Source organism: Buteo buteo, chromosome 4 (assembly GCF_964188355.1).
Source record: "Buteo buteo chromosome 4, bButBut1.hap1.1, whole genome shotgun sequence".
NCBI classification, from domain to species: Eukaryota; Metazoa; Chordata; class Aves; order Accipitriformes; family Accipitridae; genus Buteo; species Buteo buteo.
The window spans coordinates 63589328-63615624 of record NC_134174.1 but is presented as its reverse complement, the minus strand read 5'-3'; the positions used below and the strand labels follow the sequence as shown (position 1 = coordinate 63615624).

At 42.8% G+C, this 26297-nt stretch overlaps 1 protein-coding gene across 1 annotated transcript; it reads right to left on the bottom strand.

The window, feature by feature from the left end:
* Positions 1-6596: 6596 nt before the first annotated feature.
* On the bottom strand, positions 6597-24429 carry BAG3 (BAG cochaperone 3). The gene is made up of 4 exons (XM_075026510.1): positions 24174-24429; positions 12092-12448; positions 9574-9954; positions 6597-7907 (listed from the first exon to the last, which is right to left on the bottom strand). The coding sequence occupies exons 1-4, from the start codon at positions 24351-24353 to the stop codon at positions 7137-7139; spliced, it is 1689 nt and encodes a 562-aa protein (XP_074882611.1). The 5' UTR covers positions 24354-24429; the 3' UTR covers positions 6597-7136.
* Between the last annotated feature and the right edge of the window lie 1868 nt (positions 24430-26297).

The window sequence follows — 26297 nt, the reverse complement described above, 5'->3', positions numbered from 1 at the left end:
ATTACTGCAAAAAAAAAGTATAATAATAACAATTGCTATGATTTCTGCCTTGCCTAATAGTGCATATTTTCCTTGAAGTAATCAGGGACTTGTTGCTAGGTAGTTAATATTTAAGGTACCTTAAATATTTTAATGTGTCTATGCCTGCTGTTTCTAGGCAGCAATATTTGTTTATGATATTGTTATACAACCCTTTCTACCTTATATCCTTTATTTAGTGTAATCTAATATATCCATACAGTTAAATTTCAGTCCTGATGATACTTTTTTTTCACAGAGTAGCATATTGAAGTAACTAGTGTTAAGAATGATAAAATATCTCTGATGTAGAAGATTTATTCATCAGGATGCACTGCTAGCATTTTTTTCTTTATTTGTACAATCTTCAAAACTGAATAAAATACTTAAATGAGGCCATTTAAAAGTTGGTAGTGTTTCTGTGCGCTTTCAGCACCTATTGCAGATGCTTACATGTCTCAAAAGTACAAAATTCCAAAGTTTTACAGTAAATCATGTGATTTCAGTATTTTGGGTGGAGAGAAGCCTAATTTGGATTGAATTACAGTTACCTTTATCTTTGTCCTCATGCTTCCAGGCATGTTCCGTCTTAAGAGTTGGCTTTACACCTGGTATGCAGGCATGCAGAAATTTTTATAAACATTTGAATTTAATGGCTGAGGATCAAGATCACCTTTAATTGGAGAGCTAAATAAAGTTGAACCCCCAACTTTTGACCAAGCTCTCTAAATTGTTAAGAGAAATCTTCACATGCAAATCTGCTCTATCTCACTCTTTCCTAAGAGGTAATAGGCCAAGAGAAAGAAAGAAAGGTTTCATGGTAGTTGGAAAGACGGTTGAGGAGAGCAGGAATGGAGATGAGACGAGCTCATCAGAAATTATGACACTGAGGGAAGGTCCTGGGGCCAACACCTACTAAAATGCTTAACTAGGGATATGTGTTATCATTTCATCAATCCTTTGGAAGTAAAAAAATCTCCATATTTTTGGCCACTGGGCAACACTGCTTTAGGTTTTCCTTGGTTAAATCTCAATTTTATTTAAATAAAATAGAAAAACTCGCACTGGGTTAAATGTTATGGCTCTTATTAACAGATTTTACACGCTGAGCAGTGCACTTGGAGAGGCAAGAGAGACTATTGATGCCTCATATTCTTTGCCACAGATCTATATGGGCTGCGGAAAACATACATTATCTGCCTGCTAACCCTGTGGGAAACGCACAGGAGAATTATTCTAGATATTGCTCATTTCTGCAGATGGAAGGAGCTGAGCTTTCCTGACAAGACAGAAATGGATGGGAACTCAAAGTTCACCAAATGATGAAAAGCAATAAGTCAGGCCTTCAAATAATCCATGTAGATGATTTTGCAAATCTAAGCTGTTCACTGTCAGGTGCTGCAGAAATACAGTTGTAAGAGACTGAATTTTTATCTCAAGCTGTTTGTCTCAAAGATTGTTAGGTGTGAGGGACTGGACTGTCATCTCAAGGAACTGTGAACTGTTTATCTCGAGCCCTTTGTCTCTGAGACGGCCTGTTTAAGCAGGACACTCCTCTGTCCATAAGGACGATTACCAGGCCATTGGTAATTGGTACCAGGCATCCAGGGGAGGAAATGGGGCTGGAGCTGACAAGATACTGGTTTCTGGTGTTGATCATGCGAAGGTTGTGTGATAGATGAAACCTGCAGCGCGTGACATCATCGAAATATGCCCTATAAAAACCGTGGAGAGAAGCCGTGGGGGCTCCCACCACCGAAGAATCGAAGACTGAGGACCAACGGGACGCCGCTGGATCCGTGGTGGTGACCATCCTTGCAATCCTATCCCGATGGCTTGCTTGATTTCTGCCTTTTCTTCCATTCTATCCTATCGCCACTATTTTCTCCACTATTTTCCACTTTTGGTACTTTTGATAATAAAAGCTCTTTTGGGTATATGGCATTTGACCTCGTTTGTGTCTTAATCTCGCTCTTGGGATCATATCAAAACCTTCCCCAACATTGGATCGGGACAACAGTAAAGCCAGGGAAAGTTCCATACCCCTTTGTTGCTAAATTCAGTGTATTTCTTTTACTGTTTTAAAACTAAGATACCCCCCCCTTTTTTTTTTTAATTGATTTTATATTTGTGAAGGCAGCTGAACAGCCCTGCAGACAGATCCTCTATCCACTGAGTAGATACAATAGTAGTAACACTTCAAAATTTGTTACCTTTTCTTGCCTGCTCACCTCATTCCTGGAAAAGGTACCATTTCTCATTAGGAGAAGCTACTTATTTGCATGTCTGTTCAGTCTCTGGCCTTTTTACAGAGACTTCCAACAATGTTACCAATTAGTGCAAATTCTAACAGTGATTTCTGTATTTGTTGTGGAACACGTCACAATACTGCACAGTCCTTGTATAGATGTCGTACGTAAAGGACCAGAGATGATGCTTAACTCTGAAATGTGAAGTGTGTCTTTACAGGTTGGTGCCATTTGGCATTCTTTTCTGAAATATGCGTGGCAAATGCACTTTTCTTTTATAATCTGAAATTTAACCCATGATCCTCTACTTCTGCTTGCTTTACAGTTTGCTGGTGCAGGGGCATATGAATACTGAAGGCTGGATCTCTTCCTTTCGTGCAGATTCCCAGCTTCTGGTGACAGCAGTGAAAATTCTGGTAGGCAACAACTGAACTAGCCTCTAATTTTTACTGTCTTTATTTTTTTGAAGTTGCTTATTTATATATTCTGGAAAGGTAGTTGACGGAGAATTGGTACATTCCACTGCTTTGTAACCAGCTTCTTGCCTGTCTTAAAATAACTCTTGCTTTGGATTACATTGGCTGGCATACGATTACATTTGTATCTAGTATTACAAAGAGTGGACAGACCGTTCACATTCACAGTGGTTCACAGGAGTGTAGACTGATACCATATAGAATACTGTGAAAGCATTTGTGTAAAGCTAGGAAATCCAAATCATCCAGTATAAAAGGCTCTTTCTTTGTGCAGCAAGGCTAAAATATCTTAGTGTCATCCATTTATCTTTAAGCAAATGCTTTAAGAGAAAAATATAGAAGGTGAAAGTACCAATAAGATTATTGTATCTGTTGCCAAAATGATTGTGTTCATATTTCATTAATGACTATATATCCAGAGAAATTTGGATTTTGAGTCTTTATGTTAAGGCTCCAGGAAATCATACTTTGTATGGTTAACTAGGGCTTCAACCTGTATTCTACAGCCAGCACTACTAAGCTCAGATTAGCTTTTTCTAAAGGCCTCCTTTACCCAAGTGGCCCAAAAGGGCTGGATTTGTTTTTGTCAAGAAAAACTATGTTATTGATCAATATTAGCTTCTGGAACAAAACCAAAGATTGACCCGATATTAAATGTTTACAGCGAATTATTTAGATTTTAGTTTTGTAAGACACCTGCATTTCATGACTTGGACACAACAGGACCAAAAGCACAGAAGTTACTGCCCACAACTAGTCCCTTACTCTCAGCCCATTTTACTCTCATGTGTGTGGAAGGGAAGTCTTATTTAAGTTCATGATGCAGTGGTCTTTTATTTGGTTACCTGCATATTTTCTGAAAATCAATACATGCACATCGAAGGAAGGAGATTGAAAACCAAGGAAATTAAAATATTCTCATCAGCATAAACTTTGTCCTCTTCAGCAGCTATATGCCAGCCGCCAGAAGCTTTTTTGTTATTATTTCAACTATCATTTTAAAAATTGCCATGTGATATCCTCACTGAGGATACTGAGACTAGGGCTTTCCTAAACTGGCTTACACTGCTACTGGAGTGCAGGAGAATGACCTGCCTCTACAAACTGTGCTGTGCTCCTCTCCTGCCTTCTGGGTGGAGCTTTGCTTGTATTCCTTTCCTTCCCCAACTTACCTGCAAACACAGCTGAGCTAACATGAAGTTGGAAGTAAAACATATCCCAGATAAAGGGCTTGTACCTCCCACCAGAGAAAGGGAGATATCTGCTGACACTGGAGAGTGCCACAGTTTTGTCTCAGTATGCTCTTGGGGGCAATGTAAATATCTGCTGCCCCTTCTTCAGGGTCTAATTTGGCTGTATGTAAATAGTCAAAATGCTATATTTATAGGAAACACAATGCCTCGCTGCTGTGATAGTTTAAATATAGAGAACAGGCCACTACTGGCATTTAAAATATCACTAGCTGGACAAGATAGTGCAATCAGAAAATAGCCTAAGCTTTTACTGTGATTCTGTGTACACGCTTTTCATAACCCTCTTGCTACTTTTAAATGAACTGAAACAGTCTCTTTCACTGACTTGGGGATTATTTGCTTCTTCAATAAATCAAATGCTTGACATTTACTCAAAATGAGTAACAGGCAGCTTTATTTTTTTTCCTGATGAAAATCTTTAGGGTATTTTCATTTTTTAAAATGGGTACTGCAAATGCAGCATGTGTATTTGAACACCTTGTATTCCACGGCACATTTGCCATTTGTTGTATTGGCTGTATTTGAAAAGTAATGCAATGTACTATAACTCTTATCGCTAGTATTAAAACCCTAATTACTTTCTACCTGAGTTTCAAAGCCAAGTTTCCAGTTAGCTACCCAGGGTCAAGCCACAGACCAGCTAGTACCGTACAAGTTAATGAAGGCTCTTTTTCCTCTCCTCTGCCAGCTACCCACTTCATTGGTACCAATGCAAGGAAGCAAGCAGGCTCCACAAAGAGTAGGTCAGAAGCTTATGGGGAATGGATGGGAATCTTCATCTGCCTCCTCCTTCACTACTCCCTCCTCCCAAACCATATCGAGAATTTGTAGCTATGCTGATGTGTCAAGACATATATGCTGGACTGGGTGCAGCTCACTCTTGAGCAACAGAGGAAACAGAGACTATGACTCAGAGCAACAGTCGTCCAGCTAGGCAGCTCCAGGGCAGCCAAATGTACTTTCCCTTATTAGGCCAGATCATGATACCTTGCTTGATTTCAACTGGTACCTAATTCTGCAGTAGTATCACTGACTTTAATAATCAACTTTTAAAATACCGCTTAGCAGAGTCTAACTCTACCTCTAGCTTTGCCTCTTTAAAAAAAAAAAAAAAAAAGAAGAAAACATGACAGTTGTAATTACATTTGACTCCACCTCCTCTGACCAACATTGACTAGTATAACATGAATCAGGCTCCATTAGCAGCAGATGACATGTTTTAAAAGGATAGCACCTGTTTAACTTCCTGTAAATGCTATGTTTTTATGACTGTAATCTGAATTTCCACATTGCCATCTCAGCTAATGAGGTGGTTTTGATATGAATTACTTTAGTATGCTACTAAGAGAAACCAGAAGATAGGGCCTCATACCTCCCGCAGACTTTGCTTATAGCTTAATTGTAAGAATCCATGGCTGATTTTCCTCAATTTAGGTATTTTTGTTACATGACAGAGACGCATGTCCTCAACTGAAATGTAATTCTGGAGAAGCAATGTGTCAAAGTAAGTTCATACAAGAATTAAGCAGGCAGATGAACTTTCACACCTCTTCTGCTAGAATGCCTACAATGCTGCTCCAAAAGCTAGAGTAGCCAAATGGTTACAAGACATTGTGTATTCTTATCTGGTGGTGTTGACTATCAAAATGAAACTAAAAGCAGCATCAACCTTCTACCTACAACTAAGCAGACAGTCCACTGTCCAACTGTTATTTCAAAACACTTGTTGCATTACAATTTACATGCTCTATTGTTATTTTAAAATATGAAGTGACAGTTCTAGATGACCACTCTCAACCTGCCTCTTAAAACCAGGTTTTCAGAAGGATTTAAACATAATTTCCAATCTAATCTCATGATTCAGAGTGCAATTCAATAAGTAATCAATTGTCTTGAACAGCTATATTAAAGTTTTCCTCCTATACTCTAAACATATGCTATCAGGTAAAAAAGATCTGTTCATTTTACAAATACAACTCAAAGGTAACTTCTGGAGTTTGGTTAGGACTCCTTCCTCCCTTGCACTCATCCTGCACTGGTCTGACTCTGCTACTTTCATTTTAGATAGATGTAGCTGAAGTATGGTTTATGTCCCTTGCTTAAGTGTAAGTTGCTAATCACTTAGAACAACCACTAAGTATTGCTTAAACTGTTCACAAAATGAGAGGACTAGCTCTTAATCATATTAGCTCTATGAATACAAGGTGTGTTAGGCTGGAAATTCAGTAGTTGTTAATAAAAGACTAATGACTTTGCAGAACAAGTTAAGATGCTGTAAAGTAAATTTCTGTAAGACAATAGCAGTAGATATGGATTTCTTAATGTTATAAACACTTCTGCTAAATGGTGACTCCCACAGCGGGGGGCGGGGGGGGGGGAGTGCTACGCCAAATTCTTTCCTCAATCCACATATGTGATACAGCAATGACAGTAAAAAGGAAGCAAGTGAATGGAGAATGGCACATTTTGGTCTTGGTGAGAAAGCAGCTGTCAGACTTTAACTACAATGGTGTACTAAAAGAAATCTCCATGTTTAGAAGAGTATATTTGAAACCAATTACCGCCCTTACATTTCCAGCTTATAAAACCACAAGACTAAATTAGGCTTCTATATTATTTTATTTCCCTCTTAAAATATAGCATCGAAGTCCTGCACACATATAAATATCCCTACATTTTCTTACACACTTTCTATTCATCATTACTTAAAGTGCCCAACTGTGAACATTGAAAATAAAAACATTACTGTTAAGAGTGGCTATACTTATAGAAGGACTGGTATTCTGACAATGCAGGCCACTGATTTTACAAAAATCACCTGCAAAAGAATACACCCTAAACAACACGCATCAATATTAACCCTGAAGTATTTGTTTTGGTTTTTTCTCCACTCAGCTGATCTAAAAGTGATTACAGTACAGGGTTTATTTTTGAAACATGTCTTTTACATAGTGTAAGAATAAAGGATAAATGCTTTACTTTCTAACTCCCTCCTTCCCCCACAAAGTGTTTACTGTGTCCCAAGCTGCTATGTTGATTAAAAACCAGTTGAAAAGAGCTCTGGAAATGCATGCAACTTAAAATTCACTTAAACACACTTTAAGTTATAAAGTCTGAGAGATTTTAATTTCAGCACATGGCTACGGTTCAGTTGGATTATTAGATGTGTTTGTCGTGGTGGCGAGATTGGTAAACACTTCTTCCTTAGTTTCAGGCTGAGGTCTTTCCATTTTGGTTTCCTCTTTAGCATCTTTATTACTGGTATCTCCCTTGCTCTTGACTACCACAGGTTCAATCTCCATGATTTCCTGTGGTGGCTTAGGCTCTGGCAAATTTGGTTGAAGTCCATCAACTTGAACAGGTTCTGGGACATCTTCTGCTTTCTGTTCAAGTCTTTCCAAAATGTTCTGGACCTTCCTTACACCATCTCTCCTGGCCTGGCGCACATCCGCACGACCCTCAGGGTCCACTGAGTCTAGAGCTAGCAACTCTTTGGTCAAATACTCTTCAATCATCAAGTATTTTTTGTCAGTTTTCTTGCCTTCAAAGGAGTCGACTGCCTGCTCAAGCATTTGTACTTTCTCCAGAATTGCCTCCACTTTCAAAACACCAGGATGCTTTTGAGGTTCTCCTGTTTCCACTGTCTTCAGTGTCGCTGCTTCTTCAGGAGGGGGCCTTTCCTGTGGAGGAACAATCTTAGCTGGGCAGGGAATCTTTTTATCAGCTTTCTCTGCCATGGCTGGAGGCTTCTGGGGTGGTAGTTTAGGATCTGGTTCCTGGTGGGTGACCTGAATTGGGATACATTGTGGTGGCACTTCAGTTTCAGGTGGTGGGACTGCCTTGTTTTCAGGTTTGATTTCAGGCGGTGGGGATGGTCTTGGTGGCTCTTGAGGTGGGACTTGCTGAGAAACCTGGTGAGCAAGGCAAGTTTGTGTTGAGACACAATGAACAATGCTCCTTATTTCCTTCTAAAGAAGAAGAAAGAACCTAACATCCAATTTTCTGTACTTCTAAAGTGCAATTTTTGCACACGCCAAACAATTAATCTTTCCTAGGCATTGCTGAATTTTACCATTTTAAAATAGAAAAAAAAGCACTGTGCTGAAGACTTCAGTTACTGTTTTCAAGCTATTGCAGATTACAAGCACCAATTGACTCCCAAAAGACATTAAACTTCAACCCACCAAACCCTGCCCATGCTCACTAAGATCAGCCCTACAAGCAGTTTTATAAGATAGGACCATAGAACAAAGCCCTCACCTGACGTAAGTCAGTAAGATTTGTTGCAGCCAGCTGGCTGCAGCAGTGTCAAGATTTCATCCTCAGCATGTCACTAAGAGCTGGTGCTTCTTGAAAAGCCAACTACTTGCTAGGTTTTAATCACATTTTAGGCTATTCTCATCCCGTTCCTGTTTTCAGGACACTTTTTTGCTAGTGCTTATTTTTACTGATTTTATCTTTAGAGTACTTACATGCAGAGGTTACTATGTCAATCTTATTACCCTGTAGCGATTAGAGACAATGCCTAGGATTACTACAGATCTAACAGTCCTCAAATCAGAAATCTCTTGAAATTTGAGATTAGTTTTGAAATCTTAGCAGAAAACTGGAATTCAAGAGATCTGTATTTTCCTTCCCCTGCCAGCCCCTTATTTGTGCACATACACAGTGATTTTGGAAAGGTACTAGATCAACTCTCATGGATTTAGATGGCTGAAGTAAAATACCTAATTTTGTATTTAAACCAAGTAAGTAAATGGCCTGCACCAACAACCTGTTACTGCTTTACCCATTAAATACAAAATTTTATTAGGGAGGTCAAATTCTCACCCATAAAGATAAATTAGCATTATAACCTAGAATATGCCATTGAATCTTAAGTCTTCATGGTTTTGTCCTAGCACCTGGGTTTTCAAAAATACTAACCTAATTCTGCTCCTGTCATTTTCAATGGGAAATCTCTCCAGAGAGAAAAATCAAGGCTTGTTTTTATACATAGCCCCTTCCACACACTCACAGTTGTCAAATTCCCCATAGTCTTTAACTGTAGTTTTACTAAGAATTTTAATATGGAAAAAATGTTCAATGAGCAACATGTTCTATGAGCAAGAGCATGCTTCATGTAGGAAGAATAACAAGCTCCAAGACTACATTTTGCTGATCCTCTTTCTTCATAACTAAAATTAATTTGTGCATCTGATGCTATCCTAAATGGTTCTGAGACATCAATGAGGTGTGTTTACATAGATGCCACAAATCCCATGGACCTGATTTTCTTCTCACAAACATAATGCAACATCAGTGACCTCAGTATAATTACATCAAATTATACTCTGATGAGAGGAAAATCAAATTGTGTGTTAAATCATATTTCAGTGATCCAAAGACTCCATAATCCTGATAGGCGGAAAGGCAACTTGCTGCTAATATTATCTCAGTATCTCCCGGTTTGTTTAAATCTGGAAATGGAGACTGCTTTACATGCTTTCATGTACCTGTTAGTACAAGCTAATTTTTCAGCTCTAGCCACACTGAACAAAATACCTGGCAGGTAATTCCCTTCACCATTCTACATACCTGGGGTCTGTCTACAACTGTCTGCACTCTGATGGGAGCTGGGGGCTGCATCTGGGTGGTAACTCTGGCCGGTGAACTTTCACGGCTCGATGAGCCTCTCTGAGACACTCTGAAGGGAGACTGCGCTCGTGTTGTCTTAGGCTCCCTCTCATCTGGTTGAATTCTGTGAAACACTGGTTGGTGGGCTTGGTATTCGCTCTGCTGGGCAGGGTAGTGTGTCTTCTGTGCCTGATGGTAGACTTGCGTTGGTTGCCGTTGGATATTTTCATGGATCACAGGAATTGGAATATAACCGCGAGGAAGCTGATGGCCTCCTGCGTTGGGTCTGCCAGAGGACTGAGGGGAAACCGTTGGAGAATCAGAAGCTCCAGGAGATTGAGGCTGCCACGAAAACAAAATCTATTATTAAACTTTAACCATTTTGTGCTCACAGTACTTTTCATTTCCAAAGAGAAAACAAGGAGATGGTCATAGAAACTGAACTCATATTTCCATCATGCACGGGATCCACTTCCTTGTTTTTTTGGCCAAGGGCCTCACTAGACAAACCACAGAAGTTGAGAGAGCATCATTATAGCAAGTAGAAACCTGAGCTACAGCATTCCCAGCCCTCAAATAAGCAGGGAGTGGATACTCAGTCAGAACGTTTGCTGCTTTTGCATAGCTCTTCCTGTCTAAACCTGTTAAATTTGAGGTAAAATAAAGTTAAGCAAACAAATTATATGCTGGAGACAAAAAACAAACCCCTAACAGAGGCACACATTTAGAATTCTGATTCTGGTCACACTAATAGATTTTGTTTGGTTTGGTTTTTAAATCATGTAATTAATTTGGTAGCAGGCTATGGCAATGAACATACGGCTAATGCCCCCTTTTCCCTCCTAAGACCTTCTTAGCCCCTTGGCACCAGCAGCAAGAGCTGCACTAGCTTAGACCTGCTGTTAACAGAAGCAAGCATCAGGCTTGCTGCAGAATCCAGTTTCTGGCATGTTCCACGTTGTAGGGCTGTAGTTTGGGGAAAGGTAGTTTGTTTGCTCACAGCTCCCTCCCACCTCCTGCTATGCCAATCCCTCACCTCACCTACTTTGCACCAACTCTAGCAGCTGTCAGGCTATTCTCTGACCAGTTTCACTCACTAAGTAAGAGGAAAAAAACTGATTTCCTGATGGGTTTGTTACACAGCTCAGTGAAAGGCCAGGTCAGACTGGAGCTGGCAGAGGAGAGGGCAGGACGACACAGCCAGAAGACATGAGAAGGGCAGGCCAGGCAAGGCAGGAAGGGGACCAAGACCCCTCCTTTGGTGCTGGTGAACCACTCAGCTGCCCATGAAACAGCAGCCTTAAATAAGTAAATGCTAGTTTGTATCATGGTACCCATCGCTGCCACTACTGGTGGCCTTGTTGACATGGGGTTTAAAGGCACAGTCACAGGCTCTGGTCAGTTGATACCCACACTGCACTGCCTAAGTTTGTAACAGTAAGTTCTGAGGTCCTCAGCAGTTCTCAGAGGACTGCATTCAGTAAGAGGCACAGGAGACATGTTCCTGAAGCCACTCTGTGTACAAAGCTGTACCGTGTTGGGAGACGAAAAGCCGAGCCCTTTGTCCTGGTACTGCATGGACAAGGCACTATTAGTCAAGACAGCCGAGAAACCTGCTAACAGAATTTTAATTATGTTGTTCAGACTCTGAACAGGTTTCAGAGAAAGCCACCACTGCTGAATTACAGACCTGATGATATATTTTCAGCTTGGTGAAGGCTGAATTTCCTGCTCATCTTATTTGAATAAAAATGAGGTTGATAATTCCATATATTACCAGAATACCAATTCTTCTAATTCTCTAGAGAGAACAGGAAAACCAAAATCCCACTTTCTGAGATTAAAAAAAAAAAAATCACCCTGCTTGCTTTATTTATTTTTTTAAAAGAAGTTCATAGTTTGGAAGTATTTTAACATGCCACTGAATGACAAAAATACTTTACAATTCACTTTTAAAGCTGTATATATGTAAATCTATACAGTTAATACAACTGAAGTATTGAATTGGAAAGCAAAGATCACAGCAGTACAACTTATAAAATGGCCTGGGCTGTTAGCTAACTGGCCACTTCCATTTTTTTTCCTCTCCCACTTTGTTCACTTCAGTTTCTGACTCATGGTGCAGAACACAAGAGACTTACCTGTATCCTCCGCTTCTGGTGGAACTAGAATAAACCCTAAAACAATCCTCCCCTGCTGCAGGACCTGCACGGCTCAGAGGCTCCCTTTCTGCAGAAGCTATTTACATGCATTTGTTTCTGCAGAATCATTCCAGAATGAAAGCGGGCGATGCTAAAAACATTACGTATTTATGCTGCCGTGACTGTGCACTTTTGCATTTTAATACTCTGGAAGTATTGGGAAAATGTAATCCTGTGGCAAGTTCGGCTTTCTGAAGGATAAACTACCCGTGTGACATTCAGGTCGTAAATGCTGCGAAGACCAATGCAAACACACCCCAGCAACACTGACAAGTTACCTCGGGTCCGTGTGTGGCCGGCGCTTGGGCTGCTGCAGCTGCCGTTGTCTGTCCACATTGCTTATCTGTCTGAGAAGCCTCCGTCGGTCCCCGTGGAGGGGACTCGGGGCCGACATAGGCCCCCCTCAGAGGTGGCTGTGCCTGCACCGCGGTAGGCACGGCTTCTGTCTTGTATCGCTGCACACCGGGCTGCGGAGCAGAAAAGCACGGGTGCTGCTGTCTGCCATCGATGCCCTCGTGGATGACGGGAATAGGGATATAACCAGCCCGGAGCTTGGGGTATCCCATGTTTCCTTCTCTTGCTTGTGGCTGCTTGGGGCTATCACGAGATGGACCATTTGCTGATGACTGGCCTTCCTAGAAGTTAAAAACATCACATAGCACTTGCTGGTAGCTCAGCTCAATACACCTGGTGAGAAAAAGCTGCCCTACAGGTCTGTCCTAAAAGCAGTATCAGCTGTGTATCAGAAGTTCAGACCCTCTTGGGTTCATGCAGGGCAGCTAATAGCAGGTGTTAACACTCCAGATCTGCAGGCAAGAGAAGAGAGTAAGCTAAAAAAACTGCTTATGTATGAGTCTTTCACCCTCACTTCTCACAAATACGAGCTTAAGGCTTTGAAATACCTGTCTAATTACAACAGGGTTTCTGATTTTGCATGTAGCACTTGCATTTAGCTACCAGCCCACCCCCCTCAGATGGAGCTCCTCCAATTCAAACAAGTGCCTGTGGGACCAGAGACATTTCCTTAGCACCTCTCAGAACCCACCCAGTGCTATAGATAACATCTGACAAAAAAAACTTTCAGGGAAGCCTAATCCCATCAGAAGCACGAGGTTTGCTGGTGGTGTTCTTCCCACTGGCTACCTAAAGAGTTACTAATGCCGCATACTGAGGGATATATTCACTTTCATCTACGGGAGGATCCATGTCAGTAAATATCAGATGAGAGAGAAGGGGGCAACAGGATAGCATAACAAAGAGGAAAACACTGAAATGCAAGAAAAAAATAAATCCCTGCATTGTCTGAGTATGCTCACTGGACAATGTCAAAGCTCTGGCAAGGGTGGAAGTGGTTTGTACTAAGAGCCCTCACAAGTCCTCTAGTAAGTTCTTCCTGCATCGGTTGTTCTATTTTGAGGCCCTGCGAGGGCCAAGTTCCAGATGTATCTCTAAGTCAGATCATATAACAAGCACCTCTGTCATTCAGAGGGTAATGTCATTATTCAGTAAGAGGAGAATTTAATAAGGGGACATATGGTGCAAGTGTTGGAAACCCTATTTTTAAAGAGGTGTTTAAGCTGCGAAAATATTTAATGTCACTTCTGTACACATTAATATACTAATTCATTAAGAATTAACTTTTCTACCAACCAGATTTTGAGCATTCTTCCTACATGACAGTATCCCCTTAAAAAGTAATTTCTGAGAATTCCTGTGAACCATGATATTGCAGAGAATAAAGGCTATTATTTAGGTAAGCTAATAAAATAAAGATAACAAGTACTGAAAGGAACAAGTTCAAAAGTCAGAGGCCCTGATGTTGCCCTTCCTTTTACTCATTAAAAAACCCTTCACAAACAAAGGAAAAATTCTGCAAGAGGCATAGAGGAGAGCCAGGCCTAGAAAGTTCGCAGAGAGAAGTAATTTGAAGTTGGCTTTTCCAGTTGCAGAACAAGGATGATCTCATGCCAAGGTCTGCACTGGGATCCACCGGTGACAGATGAGTCATTTTAAATTCACCATACCAGGAAACCACATTCCTCTGCTGAACGCAGGCCGTCTAGGGGCTTCAGGACCCCAAGGACCAACAAGCATTTGCCAGTTCACCTTCTACCAGCATAACCCTGAATCCGCAGCACTCCCGGCAGCCACCTCTCCCGGGATCTGGAGGGACGCGCAGTCACGCCAGCAAACTGCATTCACCGGAAAATAAATCTGAGGTGCGCTCAGCTAGCAACAATGCGAGGCTGCGTCAGAGCCAAATGTCTGCCGGGCGAGCGGAGCCGAGCAGGCTGCCGGGCAGGGAGGGAAACCGATGATTCGACAGTCGGAAGAAGCACCTTGCCACTCGCTCCACGCTGACTCGATGCATTCTGCACCCAGCGTACACCAGCTGCTCGCACAGTCTCCCCAACAGGGAGGGAGCAGGCTGCGGGTGTAACCGGAGAGTTCACAGCCAGCCACCCCACCTACAGGCACGGCTCCCACGGCTATAAAAAGGAGATTCACTCACTTGCAGCACTGTCAGACTCCCTGCGGGAAGGGTCGGTGCTGGGGAGGGTTTAGGAGCTGGGTGGGCCACCAGCACCTACAGATGCCTTGACATGAGAAGGCTCTCAGCCACAGGTGCTCCACTCCACCTGAGTGTACAACAGATCTGCCCTAAGGGATTAGTTGCCCGCTCCTCTCTCTCAGCATTTTAGGGGTCTGCAATGTTTTGAACTGCTCCATTTGGGGATAAGACCTTAAATCTTCTGGAGTAATCCACAATGATACATCATTGCCAATGCTTCAACAACAACAGCATCCCACTCCCCTCACCCTCCATGAACCCCCTCCTAGGAGTCTGACCATGGGCTTCCCCTCCCTTGTCTTCATTTTCAGACCCTTGAGGCTGCCCTCGTTTTGAACTGTCTCAGCAATTTGAGAAATCTGCCGCTGCAACTTAAGTCCTGGTAAGGAATACTAAAGCAGCAGCCCAAAACCAAAGAAAAATCAGGTTGGACTGCTTTTTCAAACCACTCAGTTTGGATCTGAAGTGAAACTTCTAGCAAGTTTAATACTTTTTTTTTTAATGGAAACACTGGGCGCTCTTGAAGAACCACATCATAAACTATACTCTCATAATTTGTCATTTATTCTTACAGCTTCAGACAACCTGTGCTGCTCCTGTGGAAAGTTAGTATTTCAAGTTGGTCCTTTGTTCCAGCCTTTTTTTCCCCTGTAGTCAGGTCTGCTAACCACAGAGGAATTTTTGTGTGTGTCTCTTAACAGTGCAGTCATATTGGAGCAGTCCTCAGTAAAGGAACAAATGCAGCATCCCTTTTTTTTTTTTTTCCACCATCAATAACTCTGAGGCAGAGAGATCAGATTTAGGAAAAGTGCTCTCATCACAACTGCTCTTCCTGATCCACATTGTCCTCTTCAATTAATATTTAACTCTATAAACAGTTGCTTATGTTAGCTAGTTTGTAATACCGCATCCTCAACATTGCTTCTTCTTTCCTATTCCCTTTCTTCGCACCGTTTCATATGTCCATGAACACGCAAAATTCATGTATGTTGAAACACCCTGCACTGAGGAACAACACTGCAGGACCATGACCGAACACTGAAGAGGCCTTGGGTTCAGGTAGATGGCTGCAAGTGGTTTGTGTTTGTTTTTAGTGAGAATCCAGCACTACAGTGAGTGCATGCAGATCCCAATACCCCCATCGTCAGGCATTTGGCCAAAGCAGTTCTGTTTTGTGCAAGGGAGCCTGTGTTTCCAGCCTGGACAAACAGGTTCTGGAAGACTTCAGGAGAAGCTCAGGTGTGCCTGGGAACACTGTGTCAAGGGGGGAGGAATGGAATTGAACTCTGAAAAACTCTTGCAGTAATGCTATGGATAAGAGATTCATGGATTCCCTCTGAACACTTTCCCAAATTCCTAAATTTCACAGGACAGCCAGATGGGAGACCAAAAACTGCCATTTTTGGTTTTATTTGCCTTCTATCAAACATAGTTCTTGCTCATTATAGTAACAAGCATGTTTTCTGAAAAAGCTCAGAGCTCACATTTAACACAAATCTGCACAAAGAGATATGACCAATAAATGAATGACAAGCATTAGTCCATCATCCTTCCCAGTTCAAGTATAAAAACCAGGAACCCAACTCAGATTTCAGCACTAAAAACTAAAGTAAATTTCTCCTGCCCTCACCCAAAGAAACAAGTTCTTTGGCAATAAAATTGAGAGTAATTATAAGCAACAGAATATTGATGAATTTTCCTATAAGTAGCAGGGCTGACAGTCAGCACTGCAGGAATCCCAGCTGTGATCACATGCTTATTTCATATTTAAGAGACAGAATCCCCAAAAAGAACGGAGCACAAAAGTGCAAAAAACTCCCTTGAGCAGCCCAGAAATTTTAACAACAGTCCTGGCCTACACTTCAGGTACATTTCAGAAACACCAGCAGAAACTCAGACCTGATCCACCATTTCAGGAGGCACTGAGCAAGTGTAAAGGAGTCATCATTGCCAGTCAAACACGAGAAAAAAAAAAAATGCATTGCTGTGTTTTGAACAAGCTGCGAGTGGGACAACCGAGCCATCCTGGGAGATCTGCTCAGGAGGAATGACAGCACCCCCACCTCTCGGGACCAGGACATGTGTTTCTATTGTGAGGCCATCACCATGATAAATAAAGGTGCAGCCAGCACAAGTTGTGCAACTGGAAAAAACACTTCATACCCCCACATCCTACTCTTGGCTTCCCATGGGAAGGGCACCATCAGGAGTGACGCTAAAATCCTAAAACTTGCTCAGATTTTAAGCGAGTTCTGACACTGTGTGCCATTGGAATAAAAAAGTGACAGTAGGAGAAAAAACATAACCTTGCAACAAAACTCCCAGTACAGCTGTACTATCTATCTGGAGTGGGTAATGGCGTAACTCCTTATGTGCCCCAGTGACTGCTCAAGTATTATTCCAGACTGAAACACAGAAACCTGCAAATTCAGTCACGGCTGATGTTAGCAAATTGCCATTGCAGTCATCCAGATGGCTGTACCAATAGAATTAAATTCGTCACAGTATTCTGTATGCATGCTAGATTACTTGAATAGTTGTATCGAAACTGGAATCCCCTTTTGAGACTGCTTGCATAATACATTTTTCATTCTTCTTATACTAAAATGGTCTACAGAAGTTAAAAAGCAAGTTTTGCTGCTATCACAGACTTGCATTTTTCTTGACCTGTACTGATAAATTTACTGTACAACAAATAATGAGTCCTCTAAAGCATGTATGTATTATATACACATATAGCACCCCTGTAGCTCTTGCAGAGCAACAGTGCAAATATTTAAATTGTACTTGTTTTGTAAATATTATCTAGCAAAGGAACGCAAATTTTATGAACATTACCAAGAGATGAAATATCTCTTTCTGTATGCAAACAGAAGGTCTACTGACTTCAGTATGCTTCTGAACTTTTAAGCTGCTGCTGTAAAGAGTATCATTCAAATAAGAAGTATTTTGGTTGCTCAAATGCCTGAGAAAATGCCAGTATCTGACAAAATCTGACTTAAGAACATACTTCCCATGATTTTAAGCCCAGATCCTATATATTTAGAAAGAAGGGAGTAGTACAATCCTGTTCTTTCACAACAGAATACAATATAACTGAGTGACTGAGATACAACAACTAAGTTTTCTTTGCACATATACTCAAATCTTTTTTTTCCTCAGAAATTTCCAGGAATAACCAAAGCCAGTAGTACCCAACAGTTAAATTTAAGAATGACATACCATTTCTATTTATTAAAAACATATACCATTTTATGTCAGGAAAAGGCAAAACTTTCAGCATTAGAATTGGATTCCATACCTGCTCGTATTTTACTTTTGGCCAGACTTTTTTCCCTTCTCTGTTACACTAACAGACAAATCAAAACTACTCCACTAGAGATCAGCATATCCAAGTATTCCTTGTAACTTGACTAAAGTACTAAAAAGTTTCTCAACAGTGCTTTGTGTTAAAGCATATTAATAGTACAACATTACTATAAAGTATGTTTCATTAATACTTCCCAGAGTAGTATACAAGTGGGAAGGTGGAGAGTGATTTGCTCTCACTGCTGACCTCTTAACTTCCTACTGCCGTGCTTCAGCCACTGAAGATTTTTACATTCTCCCTCTTTTACTCACAATTTGTGCTTAAAAATATACACTGAGCACATAGGCATTTGAGCAAGATATCATTAGCTAATGACTGAAGAAAACCATGAATAAGCTTAGTCGCATGAGCTGTCTCAGTAGAGCTTCATGTCGGTCACATCATGTAACCCATTTATACACCAAGCTGCTTTTGATGTTTTACTTGTTGAATGCTGAGTTTTATTTCCTAACATACACATGTGTAGGCAAATAGGCCTTTTGTTCTCTCTTGTAATTATCATGTTGTATTATGCAAGTATTCCATTAACATATGCTCTAACTGATGAAGGGCAATGATGTCACTAGAAATAAATAGACACTATTAAAGATTGAAGAAGAAATCTAGTCCTAAGCTTTCCAGAACACAGAGCCTTATTGGAGCAAATATGTTGGCTATCTTGCAGACCAGTCTTGTTTCAGGAACTAAAACTGTTCTTTTTTGATCACTAATATGATTCTTTCTTAGGCTAAAATGCCTTGGCTCAGACATGACAACACTTGCCCTTTATGCCCAGGAGTGGAAGTTGGCCCTTGCACAAAAAGCATCTGATGGGCCAAACTGAACATGTTCAAAGAAGCAATGACTGCTACAAAGAGCGCAGCGCTCTTAGAGAGCTCTGGTATCACCACCCATCCTGTCAGCTTTAATGGACGGGGTTAAAGAAAAGCCCTTTAGAGCGCTAACAGAAATATCCTTGTCAAGGGTGATGAGAATGACACACTTTATTCAGTTATTTCTGTTCACTGCCTGCTTACCCAACAAGCAAGTGGTCAACCTGTTGCTTCCCTGCTATTAGCTGTGAGCCAGAAATTTGGAACATGGAAGAAAGTACAAGCCTCAAGAATTAGCACAACAAGAACAACAAAAAGGACAATAAGCAGCTAACAGTCGAAGAGTCAGCTATGAATTTCACAGGCTATAGTCAGGGTCTACATTTTCATCTAAATTTCATTTTGTACACAGCAGTTTTCTGACTTCACTTCCTTAAACAGCAATTTTCCAACAGTATAAAAACACTTGCTACACTGCACCCTATTTATCAATTATAAGGCTTTGCCATCAACCCTAAAAACGTACTTTTGTGCTACCTGACCTACCAGGCGATGTTAGACAAGTCGCTTCACCACCCCATGTCTCATTTTCCTGTCTGTAAAACCAAGAAGGAAAAAAAAAAATTACACCCCCCCCCAATCAAACAGCTTCTGCAACTTATTTGAAGATACAGCCTTTTTCGCCTATAATTAAGTAATGTAATTTCTGTGAACAAGCCATTTCTTCTATTTGATATTTATATTTAACTTGGCATGAAGAAAGGGCATAGCTGCCACAGAAAAAGATGGGGACAGAGCTTACCTAGAAGGTGATAGTGTCTATATACCCCCAAGCATATTGGACTTTTACCTGCCTTATCATGGTTTGTGTACGTTGTGTTAAAAATATGATTCCTAGGTAAGAACACTGCCACCTGGCACAAGTATTCTTCCTTTCTCCTTTAGACAAGAGGTATGCTGTGTCAGGAGTTACACAGAACCATGCAAAACTTTCCTTGCTTTTCCTCTTGCATGATTGCCCAGACACTGACGTGTTATTTCTAGCGTCATTTCTTTGTGTTCCCTTCTCTTATTTCCAATTTGATCCACCCCTTGTTTTCAGATTAGTTGGTATCTCCATAAATTAACTCCCTGCTTACCATGTTCTATCAAGGGGGGCTTTAAATTTGAACTACAGAAAGCAGCTTCAGGGCATCTGGGCAAAGCCAGTACACAACCCTCCAAAAATTCCCTACTGATAATTTCACCACTCCTACATATTATGCCTTTTATGTACAGTACCTTTTTAATCCAGTAACTAGTTTATTAACCTGACTGTGACAGAATGCACATCAGCATAAGTAATGTAAAAACCACTGCAGGTAAGAGAGACTTAAATTGTTACCTAGTCTTACATTCCCTTCCACTGATGTGAACCACTGCAAAAGACGCAGCAAGGCTGTATTGAACTTTCAATGCAATTTCTAATTTGGTCTACCAAGAATTTTTCAGTCAACTCGAACGTGAGAAGTCAGTGCTCAAAAATAAGTTCACTGCTAAAGAGATGGGAATTGAGTGACTTAAGACTTATTTTGGGGAAGCAGAGAGAAAAGAGATGCAACAGTCATGAAGGGTGAGGGGGGAAACTTAGGTGTAGTTAGTTGTTCGCCAAATACCAACGGTGTAGTTAGTTGTTCCCCAAATACCAACGAAGCCATTAGTACAAGGGTAAAATGGCTTCTTCCTCCTTTGTTTAGACTGCGCAGTCATTGTTGCAACCAATGAATATATCACTTTTATGACTACTCCCAGACTTTGTGGCTGGCTGGTACAGCTTCTCAAACCTAAGGCATTAGTGAGCTATCGATCACTGTAGTATTAGTTCAGTGAAGCTCAGCACAGTCAATTCCTTTGGCCTATTTTTAGCTGCAGTATTTCCCATTGGGTTTACTGCATGTGGAAACAACATATGGAAGGGGCATCAATAAATACTTACACAAGCCTTGTTTCTGTTTTCTTCTTTAAACATAATCTATTTTTAGCAACACTTTGGGGAACACCAAGTAAACAATCTAACATTATAAGACAACCCTGCAGAAAGTATGCTGAGCTGTGATGGCGTAACTTAACATAGAAAATACCAACAACTGATAAGCGTAAGAAATCAGTAATTCTACCAAAGCAAAGATAGAAAGAAGAATGACATTGCTAGTAAACACTTTTTTAGTGAAAGTATGCATATACATGCTTCACGACATCAATTGTACCTTATTCTTTGAATGTCTTACTATTAACTAATTAGACACTTGGAAGAAAATCATTAGTCTACCAAGAGTTTTTGTTAATAAATGTTTTTCAGTCATTTGCAAAGTCACGGCTTATCTCTCTCTGGAGTATGGTGCGAGATTTTCTGTTCTTTCTCAGGAAAGTCTCCCTAGTCCAGCCTTATACTGCAATGATTTCATACAAGTAAGAGCTAAACATGCAGAAGAAGGACAGCCATCCTTCACGTGGGTAAAAAAAGACCAGACTGAATGAGGAAATAACAGAGCGCCATCTGAATTGATGAACACATCTAAAATACGTAGTTAAATGCAAAATCAAGGTCTGGTTAAATGCAAAATCAAGGTCTGGTTCCGTTCATCTAAAATGGCTCTGTCATGGTTTAAAATTTTAGAAGAGCCATTTCTCATTTTACCTGATTATCTCTGACAGTTTACTGCAGTCAGCATAGTCACACTGATGACAAGCCTAGGGTAAGTGAGAAGACCAAGACCAACTACTTGGGGAAAAAAAAAAAAAAAAGAAAAAAAAGGACTTCATTATTAATACTGTCTCAGCTATATTACTTAGCTAGAAAAGCTCAGTTAGCTTTAGACCTGTGCTCCATTCATTGTCCACTTAGTGCAATGCCTCATTTCGTTGCCTAGGTCTCTTCAGAAAGAGAACAAATATTCAGAGAGAGAATATTGATGGCCATAGTGTAAGGGTTATTTAAAGACCATCATAAAGGTGATAAAAAAATTGCTAGTTTCACTGGCTGATTTCAATGAAAGCAAGGCAGCGATAAAGCCAGTACAAGCTTGATCTTTGTATAATCATCCTTGAAAAGGTGCATGAATTCTGACACATGCAGTTAGCTTTTGCAATTCTCAGATCACTTCTAAAAGCCCCAAGTTCTCATTTGAGCTAGACTGAGAATGAGGGAAATCAGAAAGCTGTTCATATCTAGTCTTTCTTTCTGCCAGTGCCTGTGATTTTGTTCTTCCTACCTGTTTAGGTTAAAAAGAAAAAAAAAAAAGAATCTAATGCTTCAAAAAAAAAAAATCACTGCTGGATTTCAAATTCAATGTCATTGGGTAATCTGTCTTCTCTGGCATTGTCTAGCTAAGAAAATACTATTTAGGAAGAGAAATACTTTCCTTGGGCTTGATTCTGAGATTCTTTTTCTAAGTAGTACGTGTCTTCGTGAAATATACTGGTACTTAAACAAACGATTTCAGAAGCTGTCCACTGATTCCAGCAGATATTCTTAACTCAAGGCTCTGACAAATGGCTGTATGAGATCAGTTACACACAACTTCTATCACCATAAACCAGAGGTTTTTTTCTTTGAACGTTAAACGGGAACTCCCCAAAGTCAATAATTTTCTGTATTCATCTCCGGAAGCTTTTCTCTCCCTCCCCATGAACAATCCCAAAGCATACACACGTTCCCGCTTATAGTGAGCAGTAACAGATTTTCCTGTTTGGAAGAAAGTGTATCCCACAAAAGCCATTCAAAAGCAGGTGCAACTTTTTCTATCTGTAATAACCCTTGCAAGTTGGCAGAAGAAGAGGCACTCTTCATTACCACAGATTTCACATCAGATAGGGGTGAAAATCTGTTTTGTTTCAGGCACCCACTCAAGCAGAGTACTGATCCATCAGAGTACTTCAAAGCCTCTTTCCACACCATTATAGAAAGCAGCTTAAACGTGACTTTTCTGTTAAATGGGTTAGTTTCAAGTAGTACTTCCATAACAAAAGTGCACTTTTCCTCTCCAGTAGGTTTTATGGTTTATAAAACATACTATTTATTATTTTTATTGCCACAACAGCCAGTGTTAACAGGTGCCTCGTTACAGCAGGAAGATGGTGCCTCCAAAAAGGAGTTAAAGCACTTCTTCCTATGCCAATATCAATATTCATATTACGGAATTCCATTTTTTATGACCTCTTTGTATTATTACTAGAGGTATGTCACTTATTTATAGATCCAATGAACTAGCCCTTAGGAAGTCGAAAAGGGGGTTAATCTGTGATAGAAAAGCACGTCCCTTTCATTTCTTTTCAACACCAGGCTGTTCTCGCACCCGGCTTTCAGTCATGGTCTGCACCCACGAACTGGGCAATTACTATTTTAAGGAACATGAAGTTCTTAAAATAATAAAGACCGAGTGCTTTGATCCTCCTGTTTTATGTAAGGCTACAGGAGAAGTTGTTGCAGCAGGCACGTTGGGAGATACACGTCGAAGGCAGCCGGTACCTCCCAACCGCTGCATTTTTTTTTTTTTTTTTTTTTTTTTTTTTTTTTGCACGCTCAGCACAGGCTCACCCGCACTCGGGGGGCCCCCGGCAGCGCTTTCTCTGCGCTCCCCCCGGCCCCGTGAGGCGGCTGCTGCCCCGGCCGGGTCGAGCGCTGCCGCCCCGCAGCAGCCGCCGGCCTCGGGCTCCCGGCCAGCCGCACGGGAGGCTCCGCGCCGGCTGCCCCCGCCTCTCCCGGCGCCGGCCACGGAGCTCCGCGCACGGGTACGTGGCCGAGCCCCCCCCCGCCCCCGCTTCGAGGCGGGGACCCCGGGCGGCCAAACCCAGCGCAAGCCGTTCCGCGGCGGGGCTGGGCTGGGGAGCCGGCAAGGCCGGCGTGCCCGGGGCGAAGCGGTGGAAAAGCCGGGGGGAACCGCGCTCCCACCCCGCAACTTCTACCGGGGCTCGAGTTTCCAGCACTTTCTGCCGACGGCCGTTGCACTGCGGGAATATCAGCGCGGGGCAAAGAGCTGCGTTCCCCGCAGGGGCTGTATTCCCCAAAACCGAGGGAATTTGACCCGACGGGGCCGTTCGTGAGGGCCCCGACAAAATCACAGGCTCTCTCCTCCGCGCCTCTCCTTCCATGGACATATTTGGACTAAGATACGGCTTTTCTCTGAGCATGCTTAAGAACAAAACCAGACCAGACAGCTACTGAGATAGTTCTGTGACCAGCCAAAAAAAAATAAAAAGGGAAAACAAAACTTGACAAGTAAAAGTCCGGGCCGGGCTTCTTAATTTTTTTAAGGGCGTTCATTGTTTGGGCTGCTCACAGCTGAAAAATAAATCAAGGTTCCCGTCTTCCCTGGCAGGCCGGGTGGACTTAACCAACTTTAAATAAACATTACAGGGCCGAGGTATCAAATGATTTAATGCACAAAAAAGGGACTGCAGTGCGTCAGAGACAAAAGGCAGCTCCTGCCCTCACTGCATTGCCATGCGCTTGGGGGGGGGGGGGGGGGGAGCGCCCGGGCCCCCCCCAGCCCACCCCACCGGGACGGGACCGGGACGGGACAGGGACGGGGAGACCGGGGAGGGGGGGGGGGTACCACCCGCCGTACCTGCGCCGCCGCCGCCCGCAGACGCGGGTCGCTCCAGGTGGTGGTGCGGCTGTTGTGATCCACGAAGAAGGGCCAGCCCGTCTGCGGGTCGATCTTGATTTCCCAGCCGGGGGGCAGCGGCTCGGCGCTGCCCTCCATTTGCGGCGGTGGAGGCGGTGGGGAGTGAGCGGCGGCGCTCATGGCTGGCCGGGGGCCGGGGGCCGTGGCGAGTGCCCAGTGCCGGGCGGGGGCGCCGGACCGGCGGCTTTATCCGCCGCGGGGCCCGGGGGGGCGGAGGCGGCGGGGCTGGAAGTGTCTGGAAACGGCGGGGCGGGGGGCGGCGGAGGAGGAGGGACGAGGGACGGGGGGAGGGACGCGGAGGAGGAGGAGGAAGGACGCGGAGGAGGGACGGCGGAGAGCTGGGCGGCTGGAAACTTCTGGTTATCTCCAGCAGGGCTCGGCAGACCCCGGGGTCACCGGACACGTCTACCCCCCCATCCGGGGGCCGGTCGTGCCGCCCCGAGAGCTGCAGCCCGGCGGGGGTGGCGGGCGGCACCGGGGACGAACGAACCCGGTGGGTTCGCTTTGTAGGAGCTCGGCGGGGCAGCGCTTAGTGCGGGCTGCGGGAACACGCGTAGGAAAGTAAATCGTGTACAACAGGGAGCTGCTGCACTGCTCCGGCCGGTCCCTGCTGCAGCTCCGAGTCTGGTACCGCGGAGCCTGCAAGTGGGGCAAGCGGTGGCCGTGGAGAATCCACAGCCATCCCACACCCTCCAGAGTCCTTTGGCAGGGGCACGATCGCCCCTTAATTCCTTCCGACTGCCCCGGGTAGTGAGCGAAAGCCCACAGCTCCTCCCAAAAGCTCCTTGCCCCGTGACTGTCAATTCGGGGTTAGAGTTGGCAAGTAACAAAAATAACGTTTCTTCCCGAACAAGGGTGTGAGCAGGCATTGTACTCCAGATTCAACTAGTTTGAACCTTCTCAGCTCTTTGCAAACGCGTGTCTCAGTCCTCCATTTCACCTAGAAATACATCGGAAGGCAAAGAACGTGTCCGTGAGCCTTAAAATCGTCTCTTTCTCCCCGGGTGCTCTATCAGCGTGTCACGCACCCAGTGTGTTTAGTTGGAGGTAACTGTACTTCACAATTACACCGCTCGTCATCTGACAGTCACACAAATGGCCACAGATGCTTGTTGATAGTTACTTTAAGTAGAAGAGTGAATGCACGGTGTCCCTCAAATGCAGATGTTACCTGCTGCAAAACTATTTGCTTCAAAGAATTCCAGGTATGCATTCCTCAGATGCTCATTACCCAAGTATCTCTTACTTCAGAAAAACCTGCCTGTTCACAGTCCTGGGGACAGTCAGGATCTCCTCCCACTTGGGGCAGGATCAAAGATCTCTCAATACAGCTTGACACTGATAGCCATTCATCTTTTGACAGAGTGGGTTTTGTTTATTACGCCGACAAACCTAACAATTGCTCAAACTTTCTCCTCCGTTCCTGCAGCTCTTCCATCCTGCACATCCCTCACCTTCCGAACCACACTGTGGTGCATCACAGACCCGGTTTTATCTGTCCTCATTGTGGCGTGCCTTTGACTCATAACTATTGTAAACGGATCATTTTTTTCCCACAGCATTTACTTTCAGATGTCTGTATCATCATCACCATTACTGACTTAACCTATTTCCTACAGCAACAAGTCACATACCTGGCGCATCTCACGGTCAGTCCTGGACTGCGGTGCCTATCCCTGGACACATCTCCTCCCTCTGCTACCTCTCATGCTCTCTCAGTGACATAAGACCTCTGCTCATCCCCACTACTGTCAGCAGTTGCCTCAAAAGATGTAACAGCAGAGATTTATTCTGCTTCCAATCTGTAGAGATCTGCAGAGGAATTTCACTCTCTGTCTCGTAACAGAAAGGCATGCTTAGACCATATGTTCTCTGTAGCATATGCCAGAGTCTTTGCCAAATCAACAAAAGCAGCTGATTCAGACACAGGGGACACAGATGTTAAAAGGTCTTGCAGGAAAATTACTCCTGTAAGTTGAGGAAGTGATACGATGGGGTTTGTAGCTGCAGCTGACAGCTAACCGTATACACAGCAGAGGTAATGAATAAGGTCAGCAAGTAGGT

Excerpts from the sequence above, each read along its gene's own strand:
- BAG3 (XM_075026510.1), bottom strand. The coding sequence starts at position 24,353 with ATGAGCGCCGCCGCTCACTCCCCACCGCCTCCACCGCCGCAAATGGAG. Across the intron at positions 9,955-12,091 it reads CGGCCACACACGGACCCGAG|CCTCAATCTCCTGGAGCTTC; the intron begins GTAACTTGTCAG and ends TTTTCGTGGCAG. Across the intron at positions 7,908-9,573 it reads CAGTTGTAGACAGACCCCAG|GTTTCTCAGCAAGTCCCACC; the intron begins GTATGTAGAATG and ends CTTGCTCACCAG.